General features: G+C 47.2%; 1 protein-coding gene across 3 annotated transcripts in view; it reads right to left on the bottom strand.

The window, feature by feature from the left end:
• Amotl1 (angiomotin like 1) overlaps positions 1–22978 on the bottom strand; it is a 100593-nt gene that overhangs the window by 50888 nt on the left and 26727 nt on the right. Inside the window, exons 1-4 of one of the 3 annotated variants that reach the window (XM_004626168.2) lie at positions 21239–21414; positions 18880–19029; positions 14894–15815; positions 1756–2047 (exon numbers count right to left, since the gene is read on the bottom strand). In XM_004626168.2, coding sequence (XP_004626225.1) covers positions 1756–2047; positions 14894–15756 — 1155 coding nt within the window. In that variant the 5' untranslated portion in view covers positions 15757–15815; positions 18880–19029; positions 21239–21414. Of the gene's footprint in view, positions 1–1755; positions 2048–14893; positions 15816–18879; positions 19030–21238; positions 21415–22978 lie in introns of those variants that run through there. The other 2 variants (XM_023709539.1, XM_023709540.1) reach the window with 2 other exon arrangements.

The following is a 22978-nucleotide window of genomic DNA, read 5'->3' on the forward strand; positions in this document are numbered from 1 at the left end:
GAGAGAGAGAGAGAGAGAGAGAGAGAGAGAGAGAGAGAGAGGAAAAAGCTTTCCATTTGTTTCCATTTTCAGACAAGTCATCTAACTCCCTTTAACCACAAATTCTAAGAATCAGAGAAACAGATATGCAGAGAGATTAAGTGATTTTGTTTCAAAAAAGAAGTGTGCATCAAAAACGAGAAAGAGATCTGTGCTACTAGTCCATGAGAAGTATGTATTAATCACTCCATGACCATTCTGTGCTATGCATGTAACTCTTCAACAATAAACCTAGAACTATTTTTTTCCTTTTGAGGCAGGATCCCACTAAGTTGTCCAGACTAGCCCTGAACTGGTGATCCCTCTGCCTCAGCTTGCCCCCACCCTAACAGCTGGTCCAGCACCAAACTCTGCCCTCAGGTGGGCAGATAACGCTCATGGTCAAGGCTCCTTTGGGCTTTAGTAGAAGGAAGAAGCGCTATTTGTTTCCCAGAAGTGCTGAGTTGGCCCCAATTCTCAGGTTATATGAGTCTTTCCTGAGAGGGGTCAGAGTGAGCTGGGGCCTGAAAAGCCACACACAGGCCAAGGGCCAGGAAACAACACGTCTGCTTCCCAGCATCCAAGGACGCAAACATGGGTGACTGGGGGTGCAGTCTTTGGGCAGCCCTGTCTGTTCTAGCTTTCACTTCCCCCTGCAACAAAAGCAGCTAGAACCCAATCCAGTCGTGATTCCAAGCTCCACACCTCTTCAGTGGAAACTCTGCACAAACACGCTGGGGCAGGCTCTGTCTACAGAGATTTGTACCACTGACCTACGGCCCCAGCCTTTTACTGCCAGTCCCTGGGAACAGAGAGGGGTGCTGGCTGGAACTAAAAGGACTGGCTTTATCTGTGAGATTAATGCTAAATAATGAACATTAAATCATCTAGCCAGGATTATCAAAGACCACATGAAGCCAATGGGCAATGGAATGCTTTTGTGGCCGGGTGGCTTTTATATTCCTACCCTTTCTCCTTATGAAAGTCTCTTATGACCAGAGAGAGTCAGGCATTTAGACTCATAAGATCACCACTACCTGCCTCTCTGACCCAGAAATGAAACAACCCACTCCTTCCTCTTGCATCTTTCCAGCAGCGCAGCAGAAGCTACTGGATGGGCCACTGGGAAATCTCTGCCCAGCAGCAGCTTATTTCTACTCAATGATATTTCTTTACTTCAGCTCTGAGAATAAAGGTCTAAAAATGAGGTCTGCCACACATTCTGGCACCTCCACCATAACCCTGTGAGCTGGAACTACTCAGCCTCTTTCCACCAGACAAGGGGCAAACAGAAGGAAGGTAGGCTGCAGCCCACGCTTGCGACCTCCAGGGTTGAGGCGGTGCTGCCTTCTGCAGTTAGTGAATGAGACAACATGACAAGCGAGGGTAACCGATTTAAGTGATCTCTCACAACTCCTCCTCCTACGTTACGTTACTGTGCTTCCTCTCCACGCCTCTCCACCTGGGGATATCCTACTCAGCATCGACCTCCCTGGTCAGGAGTCACCTTCCCTGGGCCTACTGGAAGCCCTGGACTCTCCCCATGCAGGCATTAGCTTGCATAACTCTCTCTTCTTCTGGATACGAGCCCCCCAGAGCAGGCCCTGGGCTGCAATTTACTCTTGTCCCTCTGAACCTTTACATGCAAATAAATCAATGAACCTATGTGCATGAGCAGATAAGGAATCCCTTTCTTCCAATGCAGCTTCTCCATCCCTTGCGCCGACAGTCACATACCTTGTGGAGCTTGTCGGCATTGTCATAGTAGCCCTGCAGTTCCTGGTGAAGCGCCCGGTTCTCCTCTGTCAGTATCGCCACCATTTGCTGGGCCCGCTCCACAATCGCAAAGGCATCCGGACCAAGCTGCTGGCTAGGGGAGGGAGTGGGAGGGGGCTGCTGAGTCACCAGGGTCATTGGGAGTGGTAGCGGCAAGGAGACGGAGTGCAGGGGCCCACTGATGGATGAGGTCTGAGAGGACATGGGGCTGTGCTGCTGCACTGTTGACGGGAACGGAAGCTGGCATGGGCGGCTGCAAGGAAACAGAAGACGGGCGATCAGGCCTTAGTGGCAGCAGTGGAAGGAGGGAGGACGCCCCCCTCAACACTGTGTACACACTGTCAGTGACTTCCATGGTGAGAGGTCACCAACAAGCTTATCAATCATCAGCTGATCAGCAGGTTTGATCATTCATTCCACAGGTCTTTACTGTGTTCCCTGATGGCTATTGGTGAGACAGCAAGCAATAAAGACGAGGTACCTGTTCTCAGAAGCTGATTTCTGAGGAGAAAGAGACAGGCAAACCAGCAAACAATAAAACAAAGCCAAGTATCAAAATGTAAGGTGTACTCTCCGAGGAATGGAATGACTGAGTGCTTACTTCTGATTCAGAGGTCGGGGAAAGTCTCGGAGAGGCACAGATTTAATCTGAAATCTAAATGACAGACAAGAAGGAATGAAGGGCTTAGCAGAAGGGGCAAGGGAGTGGAGGAAGGGTGTACTGAGGCAAGGGGCCAGCTAGAGCACAGGGCCCATGGCGAGGATCACCTGGCAGGGGCGAGGGGAGGAAGCAAGCCAAAGCAAAGCACATGCAGGAGCCAGCTGTGCAGGAGAGCACGAAAGAGATGCACAGGCACCTTCCTGGGCCACGGCCAGACTCCCTCAGAGTCTCGAGTCCAGTGGAGCCTCTGTGAGGGGTGGTGCGCAGAGGTCACAGCGCTTGGCAGCTTGGACACAGACAGATGGCAGACACACAGACAGAGCCCAGAGAAGGGCCCAGGTGAGACTGACAAGGGCTCCCAGGCCTGGACAGGGAGAAGGGTGGGCAGACAGTACCAGAAGGCTCTTTATAGATTTTGGACTCTGCTCAAATGGACATGCACACCCATTAAGAAAAATGGGAAAGTCGGGGAGAGAAACTGATTTGTGCTTTGTTCCATTTTGAGAAAGTCTGGAGATTGAGTCCAATTTTAGTAACGTCAAAAAGATCATAGAGGTGCTCCTTGATGGCTCAAATTCCTGGAGTTTTCCCTTGTATTTGAAAGTAAGAATTTCCCTCGCCTGTCTCCACTCCCTAGTAATCTCCTTTTCACTATGCTGTTACCCTGCTTCCTAAAACTCTCTGTGTTTTTTCAACCTAGGTCAAGCGTTTGCAATGATAACTTTCATAAGTCAATGTATAAGCAGCCAATATAGACTTGATGCCTTCATCTCCAATCATAGCTGCCTCTTCTGCAGACAGAGAAACTAGTTTTCCTGCTGACTTTCTGCCCCTGGTCTCCCATCTGGGAAGCGGAGGTGAGCTGTAGGAATGGGCAGCTACACATACCTGCCGCATCCTGTGCCGGAGAGCAGAGTCCTCTGCAGGTCAGTGACGACCCATGTTACCCGCCACGACTCCTGGCTCTGCACGGCTGAAGCACTCAGCACTACTTGTTTTTTCCAGGCCGCCTGGACTACCTTCCTTTTAAGTATATTTGGTGGACTATTTTGGGGGCCCATCAACTCTTAGTTTTTAAGTGTTTCCCACAGCCAGGGTGCCTCTAAATACCAGATTATAGTGGCTAAATGCCCAATTTGAAAGGGGTCTTCCTGGCTCTCACCTTTATAAACACCTTTAGAAAGATGATCACAGAATAAACCTAGCAGATCCTGAGATAGTAACTCATCTCAGGCCATGCTTGGTAGTTAGCACGAGCATCCAAGAGGGTTTCCTTCAGCCTTGTCTCCAGAGTCCCTTCTTACTGTAGAGTAACTAACATCTATGTTCCCCAGGCATGGGGAAGAATCCACTCAAAGCAATTCTTCCTCCCCTAAGAGGGCTTTACCTTCTGCCTGTCCTCAGATTTCAGACAGGCATGTTATCTGTTGGGAGAGTTAAATGGCCCCCACAAACCTATTGCATCACTAGTCGGCCATCTCTTTATTTATTTATATATGTATTTTTACAGTCCTGGGGCTTGAACTCAGGACCTTGTGCTTGCCAGGCAAGCACTTACTGTACTGAGCCATCTCCCCAGCTCGGCCATCTCCATAGACGAAGGCGATTTTGTATTTCGATGCATCTGGGCCTCACACTGGAGTGTGCCTGTGAAGTATAAACGTTCTGGCCTGCATACAAGGAGTTCAGCCCCATCATCCCTGAGGCCCACTCACGCCGCTCAGATTTCGCCCCAGGTGCGGGTGCTCCCCCTACCAGTCAGGGGCCCCAAACCACTCAGAGCTGTTACTGAGCAAGTGCTTCTGCAGGCTAGCTGAGTCTGCAGTGTAGTTTATCCACTGAAGGAGGTTACTGTGACAAGAGCCCCACCCCTGCCTCTGATGCTCAGGCAGTAAGGCCAAGGCCCTGGCTACCTCCAGAGCATTCACAACAGCCCCCGCCCCAGCCCCAGGCGAGGGACAAACTGGATGATCTGGGAGGCTGCGGTCGGAAGCTCTGCTCATGGAGCTTCAGGCTTCGCCACACCCACGAGTTTCAAGGTGGGCTTCTACCTCCTACAGTTATTTTAACTCTGGCATTTGAAGTCTTTGGGTTCATGATGGGCCATCTTCGCAGTCCCCTTTTCTTGTTATATAACAATTTGAAACAAACAAACAAACAAAAAAAACCCAGAGAGGCAGACATCAAATCATAATGCTTCCTGTGCTACTTACATCCTCAATGGTGGTAGAAGACTGCAGAAAAAACAAGGTTGCCAAGCCTAAAGGCAGAAAAGAACAGGTCTTTTCAGAATGAGAAATTACCAGACAGACAGCACTAGCCTCACAACTCAATGGCACATTCCTGCTAGCAAGCCCCACGGGTCAGAGGACAGCATGCCAACAGGAGAACAACCCTCTCCCCAGCTCAGGGCTCACCTGGGGTTGGTGACCAGGAAAGAGCTACAGAAATGTCACACAGATCACACCCATGCTGTGAACAGTTTGTTTGCAGATTGCAAAGATAATGCCACCCTCTTGGGACAAAATGAAAAAAGGAAAAAGGAAAAAGAGGGGATGAGAGTTTACCGAGTGGGCATCTGTGAGTCACCCTATATATAACCATCTGTTTTGTGTGTCTATGTCCCCCATTAGACCACGAAGTCAGAGAGCAAGCCTATTAGATGACCTTCACTATCTCAGTCTCCTGGGACCACAGTGCCACTTATCTCACATGGCTGCAAGGACCTAAGGAGAATTTATCAAGCTGGGAATACAGTAAGCACTGAACGAATGTCACATGTTACCAACATTATCACTGCATCCAACTACTCCTAATGTAGGCTGAGCATGGGGCATACACCAGAAGCCCAGTAATTTCTTTTCTGTTATGAATAACATTTATTGAGCAATTTTTACATTCCAGCAACTGTAGTATCCACTCTACATGCAGCAACTCATTTTGACCTTTATATCACTAGGGGACTAGTCAAATAGCTCAGTGGATTAAAGTGCCTGCAAGCAGGCACAAGGGCCAGGGTTCGATCCCTGGGCCTGCTGTGCCGGCCCCACCCTCAGGGCACGCTGCAATGGCAACTGATACTGGGCATGGTGGTGCATGCCTCTAATCCCAGCTCTTGGGAGGTTGTAAATAGGTGGATCACTATGAGTCCAATCTAGTAGTGAGACTGAACACTCTGTAGACCTTCCCCTAAAATACACACACACACACACACACACACACACACACACACACACGAATGTATCACTGTCTATTAGACAAGGAAAACAAGGCACAGGAAGTAACTTGCCAAACAGCAATATAGGAATCTACAGGAAATTCAAGCCTGGTGTTCTGATGAGTCCTTGCAGCTCACTGCTTCCCTGAAAATACTGGTGAAAGCAGGGAGGGAAGGCCACCATCCTGTTGTCCTCTGCTCTGAGATGCCCAGCACCTGTCTTGGTGAGCAGCTACACAATCCCTGATCCACACCCTCACACTATAGCACCAGAACTTCAGGGAGGCTCAAGCAACCTTGCAGAAAACAGGGTTAAAAGCCCTGCTTCTGAGAGGTTCTCTTGGACTATGGCTTATATCAAGCTGTTGGTGTCCTATCCACGGAGGATATTCCACGGACATGAACTGAAGGTCTGGGCATCTACTGAGCACTGCATTTCACCACCCTGCTTAACCTTCACAAAAATGAAGGCAGACAACACCATCCCTATCTCCATGAGAAAACAGGTTTAAGAGCTCAGATCTACTCATTCCTCAAGGGACCAAAGGAACTCTGGAACACTAAGGGAGGTGGCTAGCTTCCATATGCCCCCAAAATGATCAGTTATTTAAATGTATCTGAGCAGGACTGCCAGAGACTCTCCACCAAAGTCTACAGTTTTATATAAAATATAAGACTCATAGGATTTTTTTTTTTTTGTATTTTTGTACAGGGTCTACAGAGTCTCACTATGTAGATCAGACTCATAGTGATCCCCCTGTGTTTAGCCTCAGAAGAGCTGAAATTACAGGTGTGCCCAGTCTCAATGGCCGTAGCAGCAGGCCCCATGGGTGGGTAGACATGGCACCCCAGGAATCAAACCCTGGCCACTCAGTCTGCCTAAGCAGGCGCTTTGATCCACTGAGCTATTTGGCCAACCCAAGACTCACAGGATTTAAAAAATGTATCTTAGAGAAAAAACAGCCTTAGACTAGCTCTTTAGCATCAGTGTCTAGACCATTCTGTGGACAGACTGACTCTCTGAACTTTATCCATTTCTCTCCTCTAAACTTAAAAAATTTCATCTGAATCACCCTCCTGACAACTGTCTACTACGGCTCATGTCATATTTTTATTATGTTGAATTTCCACTTAAATATGATAGTACTTAATATTTCACTCATGAGTTATATTTCCCTTTAATTATTAGTATATAAGTTCCCTAAGAATAGAAAATTATGGCTTATGTTGTTAGCATCTGAGAAGTTTTTGGTAATGGACTTGGTCTCCGAGCCTGAGAACAAGTTGTACCACATTTACCTGATAGGTTCTCAAAGAACAGATAAACCTTCAACACTGCATTTAGATTTGTTAGGAACACGACAAGTAGACTGTGGAACTATGAAAACATCGCGCAGTAACAGTCTGTAACACTGCCTTCTTCTGTATTTGAAGTCACAAATGCAGCTCAAAACTGAAGCAATGGCTGTTTAGTTTAGGGAAACAGGGTCATCTGAAAGCAACAGCTAAGCAGCAGTTGTTTGGCATCTCTCTACAAACAAGGCTTCACAAATAAACTTATTTAAGCTTATGCTTTGTTAAGAAGCTTATGCTTTTACATTATGTCTGTAAGTAAATAAACATAGAGCTTGACATCTACTGCATTGTTTAACTCTCACATGCTTGGGCATCCACTGCTTTCATTCCACACACCCGATTACTCTAAGCAGCAACTTAGACTTGGGGGTTCACCTAACAAGTCAGACACCTTGCAGTCTATACAAAGCAATCAACAAGCCTTGAGCTCACACTTTCCTACCACGCCAGGGAGTCTCCTGTGTAGGCGCAGAACAGCAGTGCTTGGTAATGTGGAGTTTGTTTCTTTTACACCGGGATTGAATTCTGGTTCTGCTACTTTAGCTTTGTAACCATGGACAAGTTTCTTTTTTGTATTTAGTACAGGGTCTCCGGGGTCTACATGGTCTCACTACACAGATCAGACTCGTAGCGATTCTCTTACTTTCAGCCCCCAAGCGCTGGGATTGCAGGCACACGCCACCACACAGTCTCAGTCGCTGTCTCAGCTTGCCTGGGGCAGGGCCAGCAGGAACCTATGGACTTCTCCACCTCAAGCCTTTTGGTCAACATTATATTAAATCTTCATCTGGTAAACAAAGATCAAAAGCTTTTCTATGCAGGTGTGTACAGATAACCTCTGTCAGAGAAGTCACTCATGTAACCTATTTCACCTGGGATTATATCGGGTATCCTGGGACAGCAACCTGAACTGGGCCCTCGCTTCTTGAAGTTTTCATGTAAGTTTCTCAGGACAAACAGAGCATTTTATTTGGCTTATCCAACCATAATTAAGCCTAAATACTGTAAACACATGTACACAGTGGAATTAAAGACTGTATGAAAAGGGCTGGCCAGATAGTTCAGCGGACTAAAGTGCCTGCTTAGGCTGAGTGCTGTGGCCAGGGTTCGCTGTGCCATCCTGGCTCCGCTGCCAGGGTGTGCTGAGACGGGCATGGTGGCGCACCTGTAATCCCAGCGCTGGGAGGCTGAAAACAGGAGAATCACTACGAGTCGGATCCTATGTAGTGAGACCCTGTAGACCCTGTAATAAACACGGGGTGGGAGGAGGAAGAGGAGAAGGAGGAGGAGGAAGAGGAGGAGGAGAAGAAGGAGAACAACAACAACTGCATGAAGACTTTTTCACTAAGGGCAATGCACAGCTTTTTAATCTAACAGCTGAGTCTGGTTCACATTGCAATCCTATATGGCAGTTCATTTTCATTACTTTATAAACTGTAAATAATAATTCACCATTTTGGAAACACACATACACTCTCCAAATTCTCCTTTCAGCCATCTCTAACTCCAAGTACGACAGGGTCACCAAACTTTCTTTCTTATCACACAGGAAATGGCAAATGTGGAGCCAAGCAGGAGTCAGACTTCCCATTTAGCGTGTTTTACACTTGCTTGTGTTCGAGGGCACTTGCGTTCCTCATGACAGGAGTTAGGCTTAGTTTGCTACATGTGCTCTTTGGCTGTCTTCCCCACACAGTATTGTTTGAATAGAACCTCAGCTACACACACTAAGCAGCAACAACTGAGACCATATCAAATTAAAAAGCTCCTGCAGGACAAAGAAAAAAACAACACAGTCAAGAGACAACCTACAAGAATGGGACAGAACTTTGACAAGTACTCCTCAAAGGATTAGACTCAAAATTTTAGGCCTCTCAAATTTAAAGACCCAATTTAAAAAGTGGGAATCTGAAATGAATAGACAGTTCTCAGATGAAGCAGGATAAACAGCCAATAAATACATGAAAAACAAAAGCTCAACCCTGGTGAGTCAGTCAAGAAATACTAATTAAAACAACACTGATATTCCATCTGCAAAAAGAACAGCCATCACCAAGTAATCAAATAGTAACAAATGCTGGAGTGGCTGGCAAAAAGAAGCCTTCATTGTCAGTGGGAGAGAAACTGGTGCAAATGCTACAGAAATCAATATGGAGATTCCTAAAAAAGCAGAAGTGGAAACTGTCATGTTATAGTGACACATGCATTTACAGTAGCGCATTCATAATAGCCAGCTTGCAAAGCAGCCCACATCCATCAAGAGATGAATGGATAAAAGGTGTCTCATCTTCCTGCAAAGCACTACGGTGGACAGAGCACCACGTGGGACGGAGTACACACGCGTGTGCCAAGTAAGCAATGTCTGGTAAAACTCAGCCTGCACTTCCCTTGCAGCACAGAGTGGCCAGCTTTTAACTCAGAGTCAAAAACTTTAGAGAATATTTAAATTAAAAAATTATTACAGTAAAAGGCACATTGCTATTAAGCACCCGGAAAATGTTCCCCTTTGCTTCAAACACATTTATCCCCTCATCTCGCCACTTTCTGAAGCAGTTCTGGAAGTCCTTTGTCATGAGCTTCATTTCACAGCTTTCTAGATATCATGAATCAATTCAAAACATGGCAATTTCTGTCAAATAAAAACACTATGGTATGTTCTCATTCACCTTATCCACTGGTTCTGGCACTCTGAGACTTCTGCGTGTTCTGCAAAGTCAGAATGACACTGAATGGTAAATGTTTTGATTTTTTTCAGGACATTAAGGCAGCCAGAACCACTAAAAATATGAAAGAGTGAAGGGGAATTAAATGATCTAATAAAGGCCTGCCAAGAATGTCCACCCAAACCAAGAGGAGTTGTCATGACAAACCTGCTAACAGAACACTTCTTCCTTTGTGTAACCCTTATCTTTATTATTTTTGTATAACTGATGGCCTTGCAATGTAAGTTGAGGCTGATGATGGCCTTGCAATGTGAGATGTTTTAACTCCCTTGGAAACTCATGACATAACTCATCTTCCAATCATAACCTCCCAAATCTGCTGCTGTATCTCCCACTTTGCTCTCCCCTAGAAAGCCCTGAAAGCCCATGGAGCAAATCTTTGACTCTTTGGGAGTGACCCCAGTCAGACCCACCAGTGTAATAAAACTGCTGTCTCCTAAGTGTTGGCTCTGTATCTTCCTGCATTCAGTCCATTTTGCCATAACAAGAGAATTTCCAGAAATGCTTCAAGAAGTGGCAAGGAAGTTGGGACAAGTGTGTTCAGAGAGGTGGAGTATTTTGAGAAAATTATTATCTACATTTACCTGTATCTTTTACTGTAATATTTTTAAAACTTAAACATTCACTATATTCTTGATAACACCTCCTCCAGGAAAGCAATCTAGCTTATACCGTGGCTTCTGCACCACAGAGTTAGTGGCACTGACCTGAATACTGGTGCCTTTCTCACACGGCTTCTGCTTTTACTGTGTGTGGAAATGGGATGTCAGTAGCACTCAGGCCTTACGGCTATAAAGACTGAGGAAGACAACCCACACAGTGTGCTGGCACACCGGAAGCCCACGGTGGTGGACAAGGCCTCCAGCTACCACGGATGCCACCACCACCACTGCTCTGCTGTCACCTGCTGAACATGGAGACTCAGAGAAAGTGTTAGAGAAAACAGGTTTAGCTAATACCAAATCCACGAAAGTATACAATTTACAAGCCATATGAGCAAAACCCAAGAAGAATCAAGTTTCAAGATCAAAGAAGTCTACCTAGCAAAACATACTGTCTAAAAAAAGTTAACCTAGCTAGTAACTGCAAATTCAAATGGTGATCAACACTATTTTCCTTTCTAACTGGCAAAGTTTTTGTAACTAACGCCTAATATTGGTCAAAATACAGTAAAATAGACACTGTAATGTTTTTACAAAGCTATTTGGCACCAGAAGCCTGCAAATGTTCACTATGATGTACTCAATAATTTCATTTCTAAATGATTCCTAAAAAAGCTGAAGTATGTAAAATTTGATAAGCATAATAATGTTCATCACACCATTTGCAGAGAAAATGATGCAAAACAGTGCACAGAAATAAATGAATAAAATTAATGGTTATAAAAATGAAGGATTGTGCCAAAACTTTTGAGACAATGGTCCCTAAAAATGGCTCACTATGCTACGGAATGTAATTTGTGACTGTAACATGAAAAAAGCAGTTGGGAAAGGAAAATGTTAGTAGCTGAATTAGGAAAGTAGGATTTTAGTAACCTTTGCACCTGCAGTTTTCAAGCATTTTGAAATAGAAGTCATTTATTTGGAAAACAAGCATGCATCCTGACTAATATACCCCAAACCGTATGCAATGGTTGGTGTGATGTTGACAAGTTTAGAAGTTTAAGTAGGCGACTCAGCCGGGGCAGGGTCCTCACCTGGTGAACATCCGAGCCTCTGCAAGAGGAGGGCATGGCTATTGTGAGTGCTACACCCACCTGGGGCAGGCAGCCCGCTCACCACACCAAGAGGAAAGGAAGCTTGCTCCCCCACCCTTCTGCTCTTCTCGTTTGCGCTGTCCTCTGCCTCCTTGAGCTGTTGTCCCTCACTATCCCACCCTGCCTTGCAGCCACCCGATTACAGACTGAAACCTCCACAAATTGTGAGCTAAAAAACCTTGCTTTCCCTAATTTTGGGCCTTGGGTGTTTTTGTCTCAGCAATGAGCGAAAAGTAAGAAACTGCTCTGATGAAAACCAGACCACCCACTGGAATTCATATACATCAGCACTGCAGAATGTATAACCCAAGCAACTACTTCTAGACGTGCCCTATTTCCACAAAGTGAGAAATTAATATCCATACATTTGGAGGTTGGCAGAAGAGAGCTGTTCTTCATAGAAACAAGCTAATCCCTACCCTGGCCTCATTTCTACCTATTTCCACTTTCAGGTTGAGGAAAAAGCAAGATGAAGCTAAAGGAAAAGCAGAGCCAATGGCTTACGATCCCTGGCCATCTCCATCTTTAGTGCATGAGAGGAGAGAGGAGACTTTGTAAGCACAGAGAGACAGGAATGAAGACAAATTAAAGTTCTTATTTTCCTCATAAATGCTATCGCTCGTCTCTTCAGATCTTTCTGTCTCTAGGCACAAGACTCAAGTCTCACAAATGTAATGGATTGGGCCAAGTTACTGACTGTCCTTACCACCTGAGCACACATTCACAGCACCAGGTGGCACTGAATGTGGTGACCTTGGTCAGAGGCTTCTCCCAGTGTGGGAGTCGGTGCTTCAGTATGCAACAGCCCGCGATTTCCTAACCCTTCACTCCTCACAGTTAACCCTCTAAGCACGAGGCAACTTGTCCATGAAACTCAAAGGAGTCCTGCTTGCCTCTTGGGTCACAAATAAGTGGAACACTACACAGGTTCAACCCTGTGAGTTCAGGCCACGGTAAGTATGTCTAAAGTGGACAGGCATGGACGCCACTTTGTTTACTCAGCCAACCAAGGCTGTGCCGCCGCAGCCATGCTGGCTAGCTGTGGCCAGCCGCACAAAGCAGCCTATGCTCTGGGGCCAGCCTCGATGACCTGTCTGTTATGTGGCGTCTCCGACATTTTGACGTGCATGTTACACCAGCTGTTAAGCCTAGCGTTAAGTTCACAGCCCTCATACACTTTGTCTTTTTTCTGGCATTATAACTTGGAGACAAATGACACTTCCATGAGTAACAGGATACCTCTAAGGAGCACATCCTTCCTGATGATTTACTCCTCCATCTCATTTCATACCTACTGCCAGAAGACAAAGCAGAAATCATCCACTTCATGTACTTTTGTTTAACAAAAGCCATAACAGAGAAAACTTCATTTGGAAAGATGTCCATCTTCCATAAGCTCCAGAGGTTCAGTGATACGTTCAGGGAAAAGGGCCAACTGTCATGAGCTCCAGTATGATTCTGGAGCATTATGCATTATTTTAAACAACCAAAATACATTAATGTGATGCAAATAGTAGTAATTTGATACTTTTTGAGTTTACATCTCTCCGCTGACTTGGAGAACTCTTAAGAAGGAAAGAAAAGCAGTCTCCAGGCCATGTTTGCATGTCCCAGTGTGGTTAGATTATGCCCATGAGAAAAATGCATCCCTCTGCATGTGTGAGAACTAAGAGTTGGCTGGAGGGCTGCACACAGGCACCCCACCACCGCCAGGATCAGGCAGAGGAGTAAGTGGTGGGTCAGCTGGTGCGCTCTGCCAGGCTCTAGTCTTCCCAGTCTGGAAGGGGTTCATCTAAGGCATGCACTGCAACCAGCTGCCTGGCTTGCACAGGAAGCCTTAGCTCATTCAATTTAAAAACAAACCCTTTCTGAGAATGACACAACCCACAATAGCACAGCATATCTACCTTCTCTGCTTATTCTTAACACTCTTGCACACGCTCAGCAGCACACACTGTGACCAGCTTCTCTCTGCAGATCCGGACGTGCAGGTGCCCGCTGCCCAGCTCCTACAGCTAGCCTACCTTCCCTGCTTACACTTCACACGCTTACACACGCTCAGCAGCACACGCTGTGACCAGCTTCTCTCTGCAGATCCGGACGTGCAGGTGCCCGCTGCCAAGCTCCTACATCTAGCCTACCTTCTCTGCTTATACTTCACATGCTTACAAATGCTCAGCAGCGCATGCTGTGACCAGCTTCTCTCTGCAGATCTGGACGTTCTTTGCTCCTACAACTAGACAACACACGTCGAGTCCATCCCCACTTCTCAATGGTTTCTCTCTTCTCACTGCCCCTGAGGCCTCAAGGAGATCTATGCACCCTGCCTCACCCATGCTACACTGCCACTCATATCAGCTATTCACCAACAGCATTCATCTCCCACCCGCAAGAAAAGCACGTTTCCCACTGGCCTCTGGAAGCACACTGAACCCCTTCATGGGACAGCCACCTTACAGACTTCTGTCCAAGCGCGTCCCCCCCCTTTACCACACCTAGCCCACCTGTGCTCTATGCTGTGCCTCTCATTTCAGACAAGTCCTCACAGCCTTTCTGACTCAAGACATGGCCTTTCTTCTGCAGAAGACAATCTGTCACTCCATCGCTACCCTACAGCTCTTACTAAGGCTTCAAGGCTAGACTCACATTCTCTCTTCTGGAGCCTCTCCTGTCTCTCAGTTATAAGCAATACTGTACTTGCTGCTCCTGCAGTACTTCCTGTGTACCTCTACCCCAAACAGTAAATGCACACAGCGATCTGTTCAGAGAGGGCTCCCCAGAGACAGTACTAGAAATCCTTGAGGGCAGGGGCCATGTCCTTATTCGTGCACCCAGCACCAGCTGCACAGAGCACACACTCAGTAACCCATCAACGTCCACAGCACAGAGCCGAAGGCTGTGAGAGGAATTAGGGCGGGAGAGTGAAGAGCTGCGCTGTAGCCCCAGCTGCCCCTCAGTTATGTGCTCAGAATATTTATTAATCTCTCTGGGCTTTAGTTTTCCATCTGTGAATGAGGGTATGGGACTGCATGAATCCCACAGTCTCTTTAGCTCCTCTGTTCTAGCAGTCTGATCATTTTTCCTTAAAGTCTACAGTGAAAAAAGATCATAATGCCCTTTGGTAATATAATCCAGGAATCCAGATGTTTCTGCACAAAGCCTGCCAGAAGAACTCCCCAGGACATCAATAGCACAGGTTCTTAGCCCCAGCTGCCCTCTGTTCTGCTTCACCTGACACATCTTGGCTCCCCAGTGGCTTATTAAATATAATGCAGAAGAAAAACACCTGATGGCAAAAATTTAGCATTTCTGGAAAGCAGTAAGTGCTAAAGACATGACTACTAATTCCACAGAGCCAAGCTGGCCCTCTATGGCTCCATAATCACCTGGTGACCCCGTACTCCGGGGGTGGCTGGTACCTCAGGACGGCCACTTCTGTTCTCGCAGGCTGAGGGGCAGAGTAAGGCTTGACCATCTCATGGAGCAGCCCAGGATGCTGGTCACTGTAAAAAAGTCCATGGTCTTGGTTCTTGCTGACTGGGGACATCATTTGCTTGGTCTTGAAGGGGTATTCAGGTGGAGGACCTCGGGGGTCCAGGACTTTCCCCGCAGGCTGGGCTGGCGAGGGTCCCCCTCCTGCCTTGAAGCCCTTCCCACTCCCCGAGCCAGGGAGGTGCTGCTGAGCACCGTTCCTCTCCAAGGACAGCTGCATGATCCTCTCGCTGAGGGAGCGGACATGGCCCTGCTTCAGCTCTTTCAGCGCCTCGTCCTTATGTGCCTGTCCACTGCTTGCTCGGCTCACCGTAGGCCTCCCCTCAGTGCGAGACTTCTGACTGGAGCCCCCAGCCAGGTAGTAACCGTGGCCTGGGGGCCCCTGCTGCTGCTGCTGCTGCTGCTGCCCCCTGAAGAACTGTGACTGGGCCTTGGCCTCCTCATAAGTGGGCAGCTCCTCACTGTTCTGCTGTGGCTGCGTGGAGCGGACCTGCTTCTCCATCACCGCGCCGTCCACTTGGTGCTCCTGACCCTGCGGCTCCTGGCGTGCTGACTGGTAGACCATTTGTGGGTCTTCTTGAGTGAGATTTTCCGTGGAAGAAAAGCTGTTTGTCGGGTGGGCTGGTCCTGCACTGCCTGGGGCCTGGTGCTGAATGGCCAGCAAGTTCATGTTCTCGGTTGGGGTCCCATACCGCAGCTGCTCCTGGATCAGCCGCTGTAACACTGTGCCAGCTGCCGCATCCTCGGACCCTCTCATCTCCACCTCCGAGACCCTCAGGGAGTTTGGGGAGACGAAGTTACAAAGAGGATCTTCAACTAAAATGTAAACAGAGAAAAGGTATCAGGCTGTTCCTCAGAGACACATGCCTGTCAGTGTGTGGTAAACAATTAGCATTCTAAGGATAGCAGCATTTAAAGGTAAGATTCCAACACACCGCCACCTGCATCTGCATCTGGATGTCTCCTAGACCTGTTCTCCATGCTCACTCCTCCCACTCCTCTGAGACTTCTCCATCCTTCGTCTCTTGTCTCCTTTACCCTCTCCAATTGACCCTTCTTTTCATCACATAAACATACCCACAACTTTCCCCTTAGAAAAAGCTCAAGCCCAAATCAAATACAAAGACCTCTGTTGGCACCCTACGGTCTCCCTCCTTCTCTTCTAACTATCTTCGGTAAACAACTGTCTGTGCTCCAAACGCTCCGGCCACTGCCCTGACCAGCACAACCCAACAAGAGTTCTCCACCTCATCTTGCACACCCAACCTCTCTGAAGCTTTCAGCATGACTGGCCACCCTCCCCCTAAAATGCTCTCCTAATTCAGCGTCCAAGTCACCCCTCCTTCTGACTCTGCATCCGTCTTTCTGGCTCCCTCTTGCCCCTCAAATGCCATGTTTCCCTGCTCTGTCCTTGGTGCTCTCCAACCTTGTCTCAACAGAATCTCCACTCCTGTCTTCGACTGAAACCTTGAAACCCATGTCTGCAGAGGCAGCCAGGAGCTGCCCAGCTGTTCTACTGGAACACAGCTTCCCTCCCCCTGCCTGCACAGGCCAAGCCCTGAGCTCCACCTCAGCTACTTTTTCTGAAGCCAGAAACAGGGGAGTTTGCCCAAATTGCTTCTTCCCTTCTCCAGCACCCAGTTAGTACCACCTGAAGATTCTATCACTTAAATATCTTTGCCAACCCTCTTCTTTATTCCCACGTAAACCTGAAAGTATTATTATTCATAATCATCATAAAAATCACTAGAAATATTTTGAAGTTTATACGACATGTTAGGTACTGTACTAAACTCTTTCCACATGTTATTTTATTTATTCTCCACATAGTCCTATAAAGACTAATTCTTTTCATTCATAGATGAGGAGAGGCTCAGAGAAGGTAAAACAAACAGGCCACAGAGGTAGGACTCCACACCTGCGCCCAGCCTACAGCCTCACAGGCTGGGTGCCACACTTCTGACCATGCCCGGGGGTCGCGTCTGTGCCAACTCACTTCTGGCGACGCCCGGGGTCACATCTGTGCCGACTCACTTCTGACCATGCCCGGGGGTCGCGTCTGTGCCGACTCTCACTCCCACCTGCAGACCCATGGTCCACACTACCTGAAAACCTAACCACAGCACTTACCATGCGCCCCAAATTCGGCAGTGATCAGTCACAGGCTAACGCTGGCACTCTGTCCCACCCTGGCAGACACTGTGTGCCCACCTAGCAGCACTTCATGCCACCCTGCCTCATACTGGAAACCAGACTGAAACTTTTTATGTTGCAAGCACACTGAAACTTAGAGTTAGGAGACTAAACAGGGCAGGATGGATCAAGGGCTTTGCAGGAGGAGCACATTTAAATAAGAATAAAAATTACCAGAATAAAGATTTTTTTTTGAACCAGGGATTGAACTCACGCCCTTGTGCTTGCCAGGGAAGCGCTTATTCTATTGAGCCATCTCCCCGGCCCATCAGAATAAAGATTTTAATAAAGATAATATAATTCTAATGGGAGATTATTTCTTTGAATAAATAACAAAAGGAATGGGTCTCAACATGCGTGAAAACTATGGAATTCCTTTTTCACTGAAGTCAGAGGAAAATGAGCCAGCACACTTTGGCAAGAGCCAAAACACGGTTTTAAAGATTTTCCTCACAGTTTTACCAGCCCCAAAAGCCCACAGAAACTTCAGCGCAGTGATGCACATCTATAATCTGAGCACTCTGGGAGGCTGAGGCAGGAAGACGGCAGGTTAAGCCCAGTCTAGGCAACCTAATGAGACTCTGTCTCAAAACGAAAAATTTTAAAACAGGCTAGAGACGAAGCTTAGTGTAATAGCCCTGAGTTCAGTCTTCAGTGTCCCTTGGCAAAAAAAAAAAAAAAAAAAGGCATTCAAAAATGAGAAGTTTTTATCTAAGAGGTGCTCCTTCCCTGTTGCATGTGTGAGTTGTTTCTTGTGAGTTATTTATAAAAAGAAATAAAAATGAAAGCAGAAAAAGAAAACAGAGACAGAAGATTCTGCGAAAGGGTAAAAAAACGTTTTTAAGTTAGAGAATAACTGGGGACTGAATGAGGTCATTCTAAAGCTACCACATACGTGTGGCTCTTGCTAAGGGAGTCACACATTACAGTGAAGCAGCCTGCCACGCTTTGTGTCTAGTTGTCACCCCCAAAGCCTCACACAGTTATGGGGTAGCTTCTAGGGCTTGGGACTGACCCATGGTCTAATGCTGAGATTAGGGTGTCACTGCTACACCCACCCTGGGGCAGGTAGGTGACCTGCATATTATATAAGGGAGAGAAAGCGGCTTGCTCCCTGCAGCCCCCACCCCTTTTGGTACTGGGAATCAAACTCAGGACCTTGCGCTTGCCGGGCAGGTGCTTATGCCACTGAGCTATCTCCCCAGTCCCTGCTGTTCCCTTTTTGCTCTTGCTGCTGTTGCTACTATCTACCACCAGGAATGGCTGCCCTCTGCCATGTGCCACTCTGCCTTGGAGCCAGCTGATTATGGACTGAAACCTGTATAAACTGTAGCAAAATAAACCTTTTCTTAATTTGGGGTGTCAGGTATTCTGTCTCAGCAAGAGAGAAAAGTAACCAACACAGTCTTACTAACATCAATATCAAAGGCTGCACATGCTGTTTTTTTCCTATACACCTATGATGTTTAATCTATAAATTAAGCATAGCAAGAAATTAACAGTAGCTAATGAATAAAATAGCTGTAACAATACATGGAAATGACTTAAAATTTCATTCCTGGTATTTTTCATTACATTTCTAGCCACAGTTGATCTCAAGCGAAGCTCCCACAGATAAACAGAGAGCTAAGAATGAAAACACAAGGTCACTGTTTTGCCACTACAAGTGCCAATAAAAAAACCTTACCAATGTTTTCCCTGAGGCTACCGTTCGCTGCCACAGTCAAAGCAGATGCTTCATGCCTCCCAGAAAAGAGCTGAAGTTCTGAGAAAAAACAGCTGGGTTCTTCTAGAATCTGGGTGGGACTGCCACGGCCGTAACAGACAGGAGGCAGAGCTGGCAGAGAGAAAGTAAGAAGGCCACGTTAGCGCCCACCACGTGCCCCCGGAGGAGTGTGGCCCCAGACAGCACAGCAGGCACACTCCCACTGTGGAGCCCGCGGCAGCGGCGGCTCTTGTCTCTCTCACTCACAGAATCCCAAAGACACTAGAGTGCACTATCACAAGCCCCCAGCCTCCCACAGTGACCCAGGCCAATCGAACGCAGACTGAACAAAGGCATGAGCACTTTCACACAGCCTACTTTCAACAACAAAAGTCAAGTCCCTGGGAAAGTTAACAAGTCACAAATTCCAAAATGGTGGGGCCAGGGCGATGGCTCAGTAGAATAAGCCCTTGCCTGGCAAGCACAAGGGCCTGAGTTCAATCCCTGGTTCCGCAAAAAAGAAAAGAAAAAAAAAAAAAGAGAAAGAAAAGAAAAGAAAGAAAGAAAAAACATGTCAAAGTAAGGGAAATAGGGAAGGCAGCCAGCAATGGAAAACTAAAATGGGAAGAGAGCTGGTTCTCAAAATTTACAAAAGACACAGTAAAGAATGGCCACTTTGCCAGACCACATGTCACCAAAGGAACTTCCCAGCACAGGATCTCAGAGGACTCAGCTCACTGGAGGTCTCTAAAGGCTTGAACTGCAGTGCAGAGCAGGAGTTCTGGATTGGGCCTCTGCCAGGCATAGCCTTCGCCTCTGGCTTATCTGCTTTCACACACAAGCCAGCGTGTGCTTCCTCCTCCAGTTATACTTGGCACAGGCCTCAGGCCTACAGCTACTGAACTAAGACATCACTCAGTCACACTGATCCCACACCGCCATCGTGGGAACTCCCAGCTGCTCGGGCCCAACCTGTCTTCCCGCTCAGCTCAGACTCCTTCATGTGGGCACCAAGTCCCAGGCTCTTTGTGCAAAAGTAAATTAATTTACTCTGGAAAGCTTTGCTTTTTTTTAATGAAAATTCTTTTCCCAAACATAATTCCATTACAAGCAAAGTCCAGTATTTCAGCAATTGTTCCAAACTGGCCATCAGACATTTCTTCCAAAGTCTATCTATCCATTTCCCACAAGGCTGCAGCTGCTAGTAAACAGACTATGCCAAGGGCTGTGCAGTGGGACCACACCTGACTTCTCTGTGTTTACATGTGTGCTCAGCTCCATCACAGGTATGTCTGCCCTAAGGAAAAAAAGGGTTTTGATAACTGAAATACTTACCTTACAAATTGTAAATCATGTAGCTGTGACTCTCACATTGAAGATGAACATAAACTAAGTGTGAACGGCATATTAGATGTAGACAGTTTAAAATTACTGTTCCAATACATCAAAGACCATTTGTCAGCCTTCTCTTTTGCAGCCAGCCTTTCCCTCTTTCTGGGACTCATCCTCCACATCAGTGTATCTGGAAGCCTCAGACTAAAATCAGAACTTGTGGATGGCCTGCAGCTGAGTCAGTTATGACCTGGCTTCTACTTCCACACAGCTGCCAAACGTGGAGGGAACAAGGTACAATACTGGCTGCACACTAACACCGTCCGGGAAACATTTACAATCCCAGAACCCAAGCCTCAGTCAGAACTGCTGGGCTGGAACCCAGGCACCTGCATTTTATTGACCTCGTCAAGGATTCTTACGTGGAACCAAAGCTGGAAGCCATGCACATGAAGGAAAAGAACAAAACCACGAAACACCTTCCTGTGCTTCCATTTCCTTCCCTCCTACCACATCAGAGGGGAGGAGGCAAAGCCCACGTGCATCACTGGAGCGAAGTGTGGTATTTCTTAAGACAGATCTGGTTCAGGAATGGCACGTGGCAGCCGCTTACACCCTCAGCTCATACCACCTTGTCCCTGACTAAGAATACCAAATGCTAAGGAGAAAACTAGCAACAAAGTTCAGCTGTGCACGCACATACGAGTGTACGTGCACATAGAGGAGGATGTACTTCCAACATGAAACTCAGAACGGACCCTTGCACTAAGCCATTTGTCACCACAACACTGGCACAAATTACGCGCCCACATTTTATCCCGTGGGCTTCCAACTGGCAGGAGGCTCAAGAGCTCCAGGCCACGTAACACCACACACACAGAGGGCGCTGTGGAAGCCAGTGCACAAAGCACACCAAGACGGGCCATCTTTACCATCTCCCCTCAGTGTTACGAGGAACCAAAGCACTTCACACACACACACACACACACATGCTCACGTGCCCACTCACATATCTGCGCAGGTGAGGGCACGGGACCCAGTGACGAGTCAACAATCTCTGGAGGCCTCTGGCACACACCTGAGGACCTACATGTCCACCATTTTAGTTCCCACTGCAGCACCACCCCGAGGTGCTGAAAAAAGGCAGGAGAGCTGCACAGACAGTGAAAACAGACACTGCAGGCAGACAGGCCTGGTTGTCATCCACCCTCCAAAGCCATGCGACACCAGGCGGGCTCTCCCAGCACTGACATGGCCAAAGCAACTGCTGTGGGCAGCTGAATGAGACAGAAACATTGCAGGGAGTCAGACAGGGCCAGGCCCCCAAAGGAGACAGCATGGAAGACGAGACTCCTTGCAACTGTGGGACAGACAAAGACCAAAGATCGAACAGATGCTCACCTCCCTTAAGATAAGCATCCGGGCTGCCCATCGTCTTGAGGGAGCCAGGAAGAGTCACTAACACTGTTATCAGCTCTGGGCTAGACTGTTCCCTATTTAACCCACTTGCTGTGGGACTCGCTTCCCCATTTGGTCCTGGATTTAATCAGTTTTCCCTGAGCAAGTATGCCTGTTATCTTATTGGCTGACCTCAGTTTTGTCCTACCTCATGTGTGAGTTCCCATGTTTTCAACCTTAGACCCACCTCACCACATGGTTCTGCCCTCTAGAAATCCCTAGAAATGGCAGATTCCCAGGCAACCCACTCTGGTTCCCCTTCTGTCCCTCTCTCAGACAAAAGCTTTCTTTCCCCCAATAAAAAAATTCTGCTCTGAATCTCCATCTGCTCATAAGGTTCATTCTTCGGTTTTAGAGAACACAAACTCATCTTAGGCCCTTCAGGTTGGGAGTTTCACTCCTCCATATCAGTCAGCCTTCCCACTTTCTCACTTGCAGGACGAGGAAAGTGGCAGTGATTGGCAGTGACGCTTGTCACACTGCACTGGATTCCTAAGCCACACACCAAAGCCAAGAAGAGGCCCTCTTCCTCCCTCGCCTGACATGCCTCATCTGTCCCTGCCTGTTCTCACGCACTGTCTCCCTAAAAACTCCTGTAGCAGCAACGGAGTCTATTTTCTTTAGTGAACTTTGCGGCATGTAATCTAAACAACATGGTCAAAGCCATCTGAAATGAGAAACTGCAAGCAGACATACAGCATGAGAGGGAATGCTGCCCTCTTTGTTGGAAGTTTATCACTGGGAGAGACAGTGCTGAGAAACCCCAGGAGGCCCCAGACACCACTACCCGCCAGAAGGCCCTGGCAAGCCTGGCTTGGACGGGGGCGCCGCCGCACTGCCCACATGGGGGCCTGCAGCCTCCAGGTTCTGCTGACTCCACGGTGTGGAACAGGCACAAGGCACTTGCTGCAAGGCCCTCACAGAGCCGCTTCCACACAAGGCCCTCTTGTCTTACTGGTAACTAACTGTTTCCCTTCTTCTTTTCACATTTTTTTTCATGTATTTATTTGCAGTTTGTAGTTCTTCATTTGAGAAGTATGTATTCTTCTCAGATACCTACTTGTTTATTTTAAAGAGAATAAGAAAACTGAAAAACATTAAAAATGATACAGAATTTCAAAACATGAAAGAAAACAATGGTTGGTATATTGTATATTGTAATCTTCAAAGTAATTGTTCAGAGTACCAGATATAGGCATGCAAAATTGATCCAAAAAATTAAGCATCAACTGTTCCTCTCAATAAACCAACAGAAATTAGGAGTACAATTATCTTAGCTATCATATATATA

The sequence above is a fragment of the Octodon degus genome, unplaced genomic scaffold (assembly GCF_000260255.1).
Source record: "Octodon degus isolate 3935 unplaced genomic scaffold, OctDeg1.0 scaffold00012, whole genome shotgun sequence".
NCBI classification, from domain to species: Eukaryota; Metazoa; Chordata; class Mammalia; order Rodentia; family Octodontidae; genus Octodon; species Octodon degus.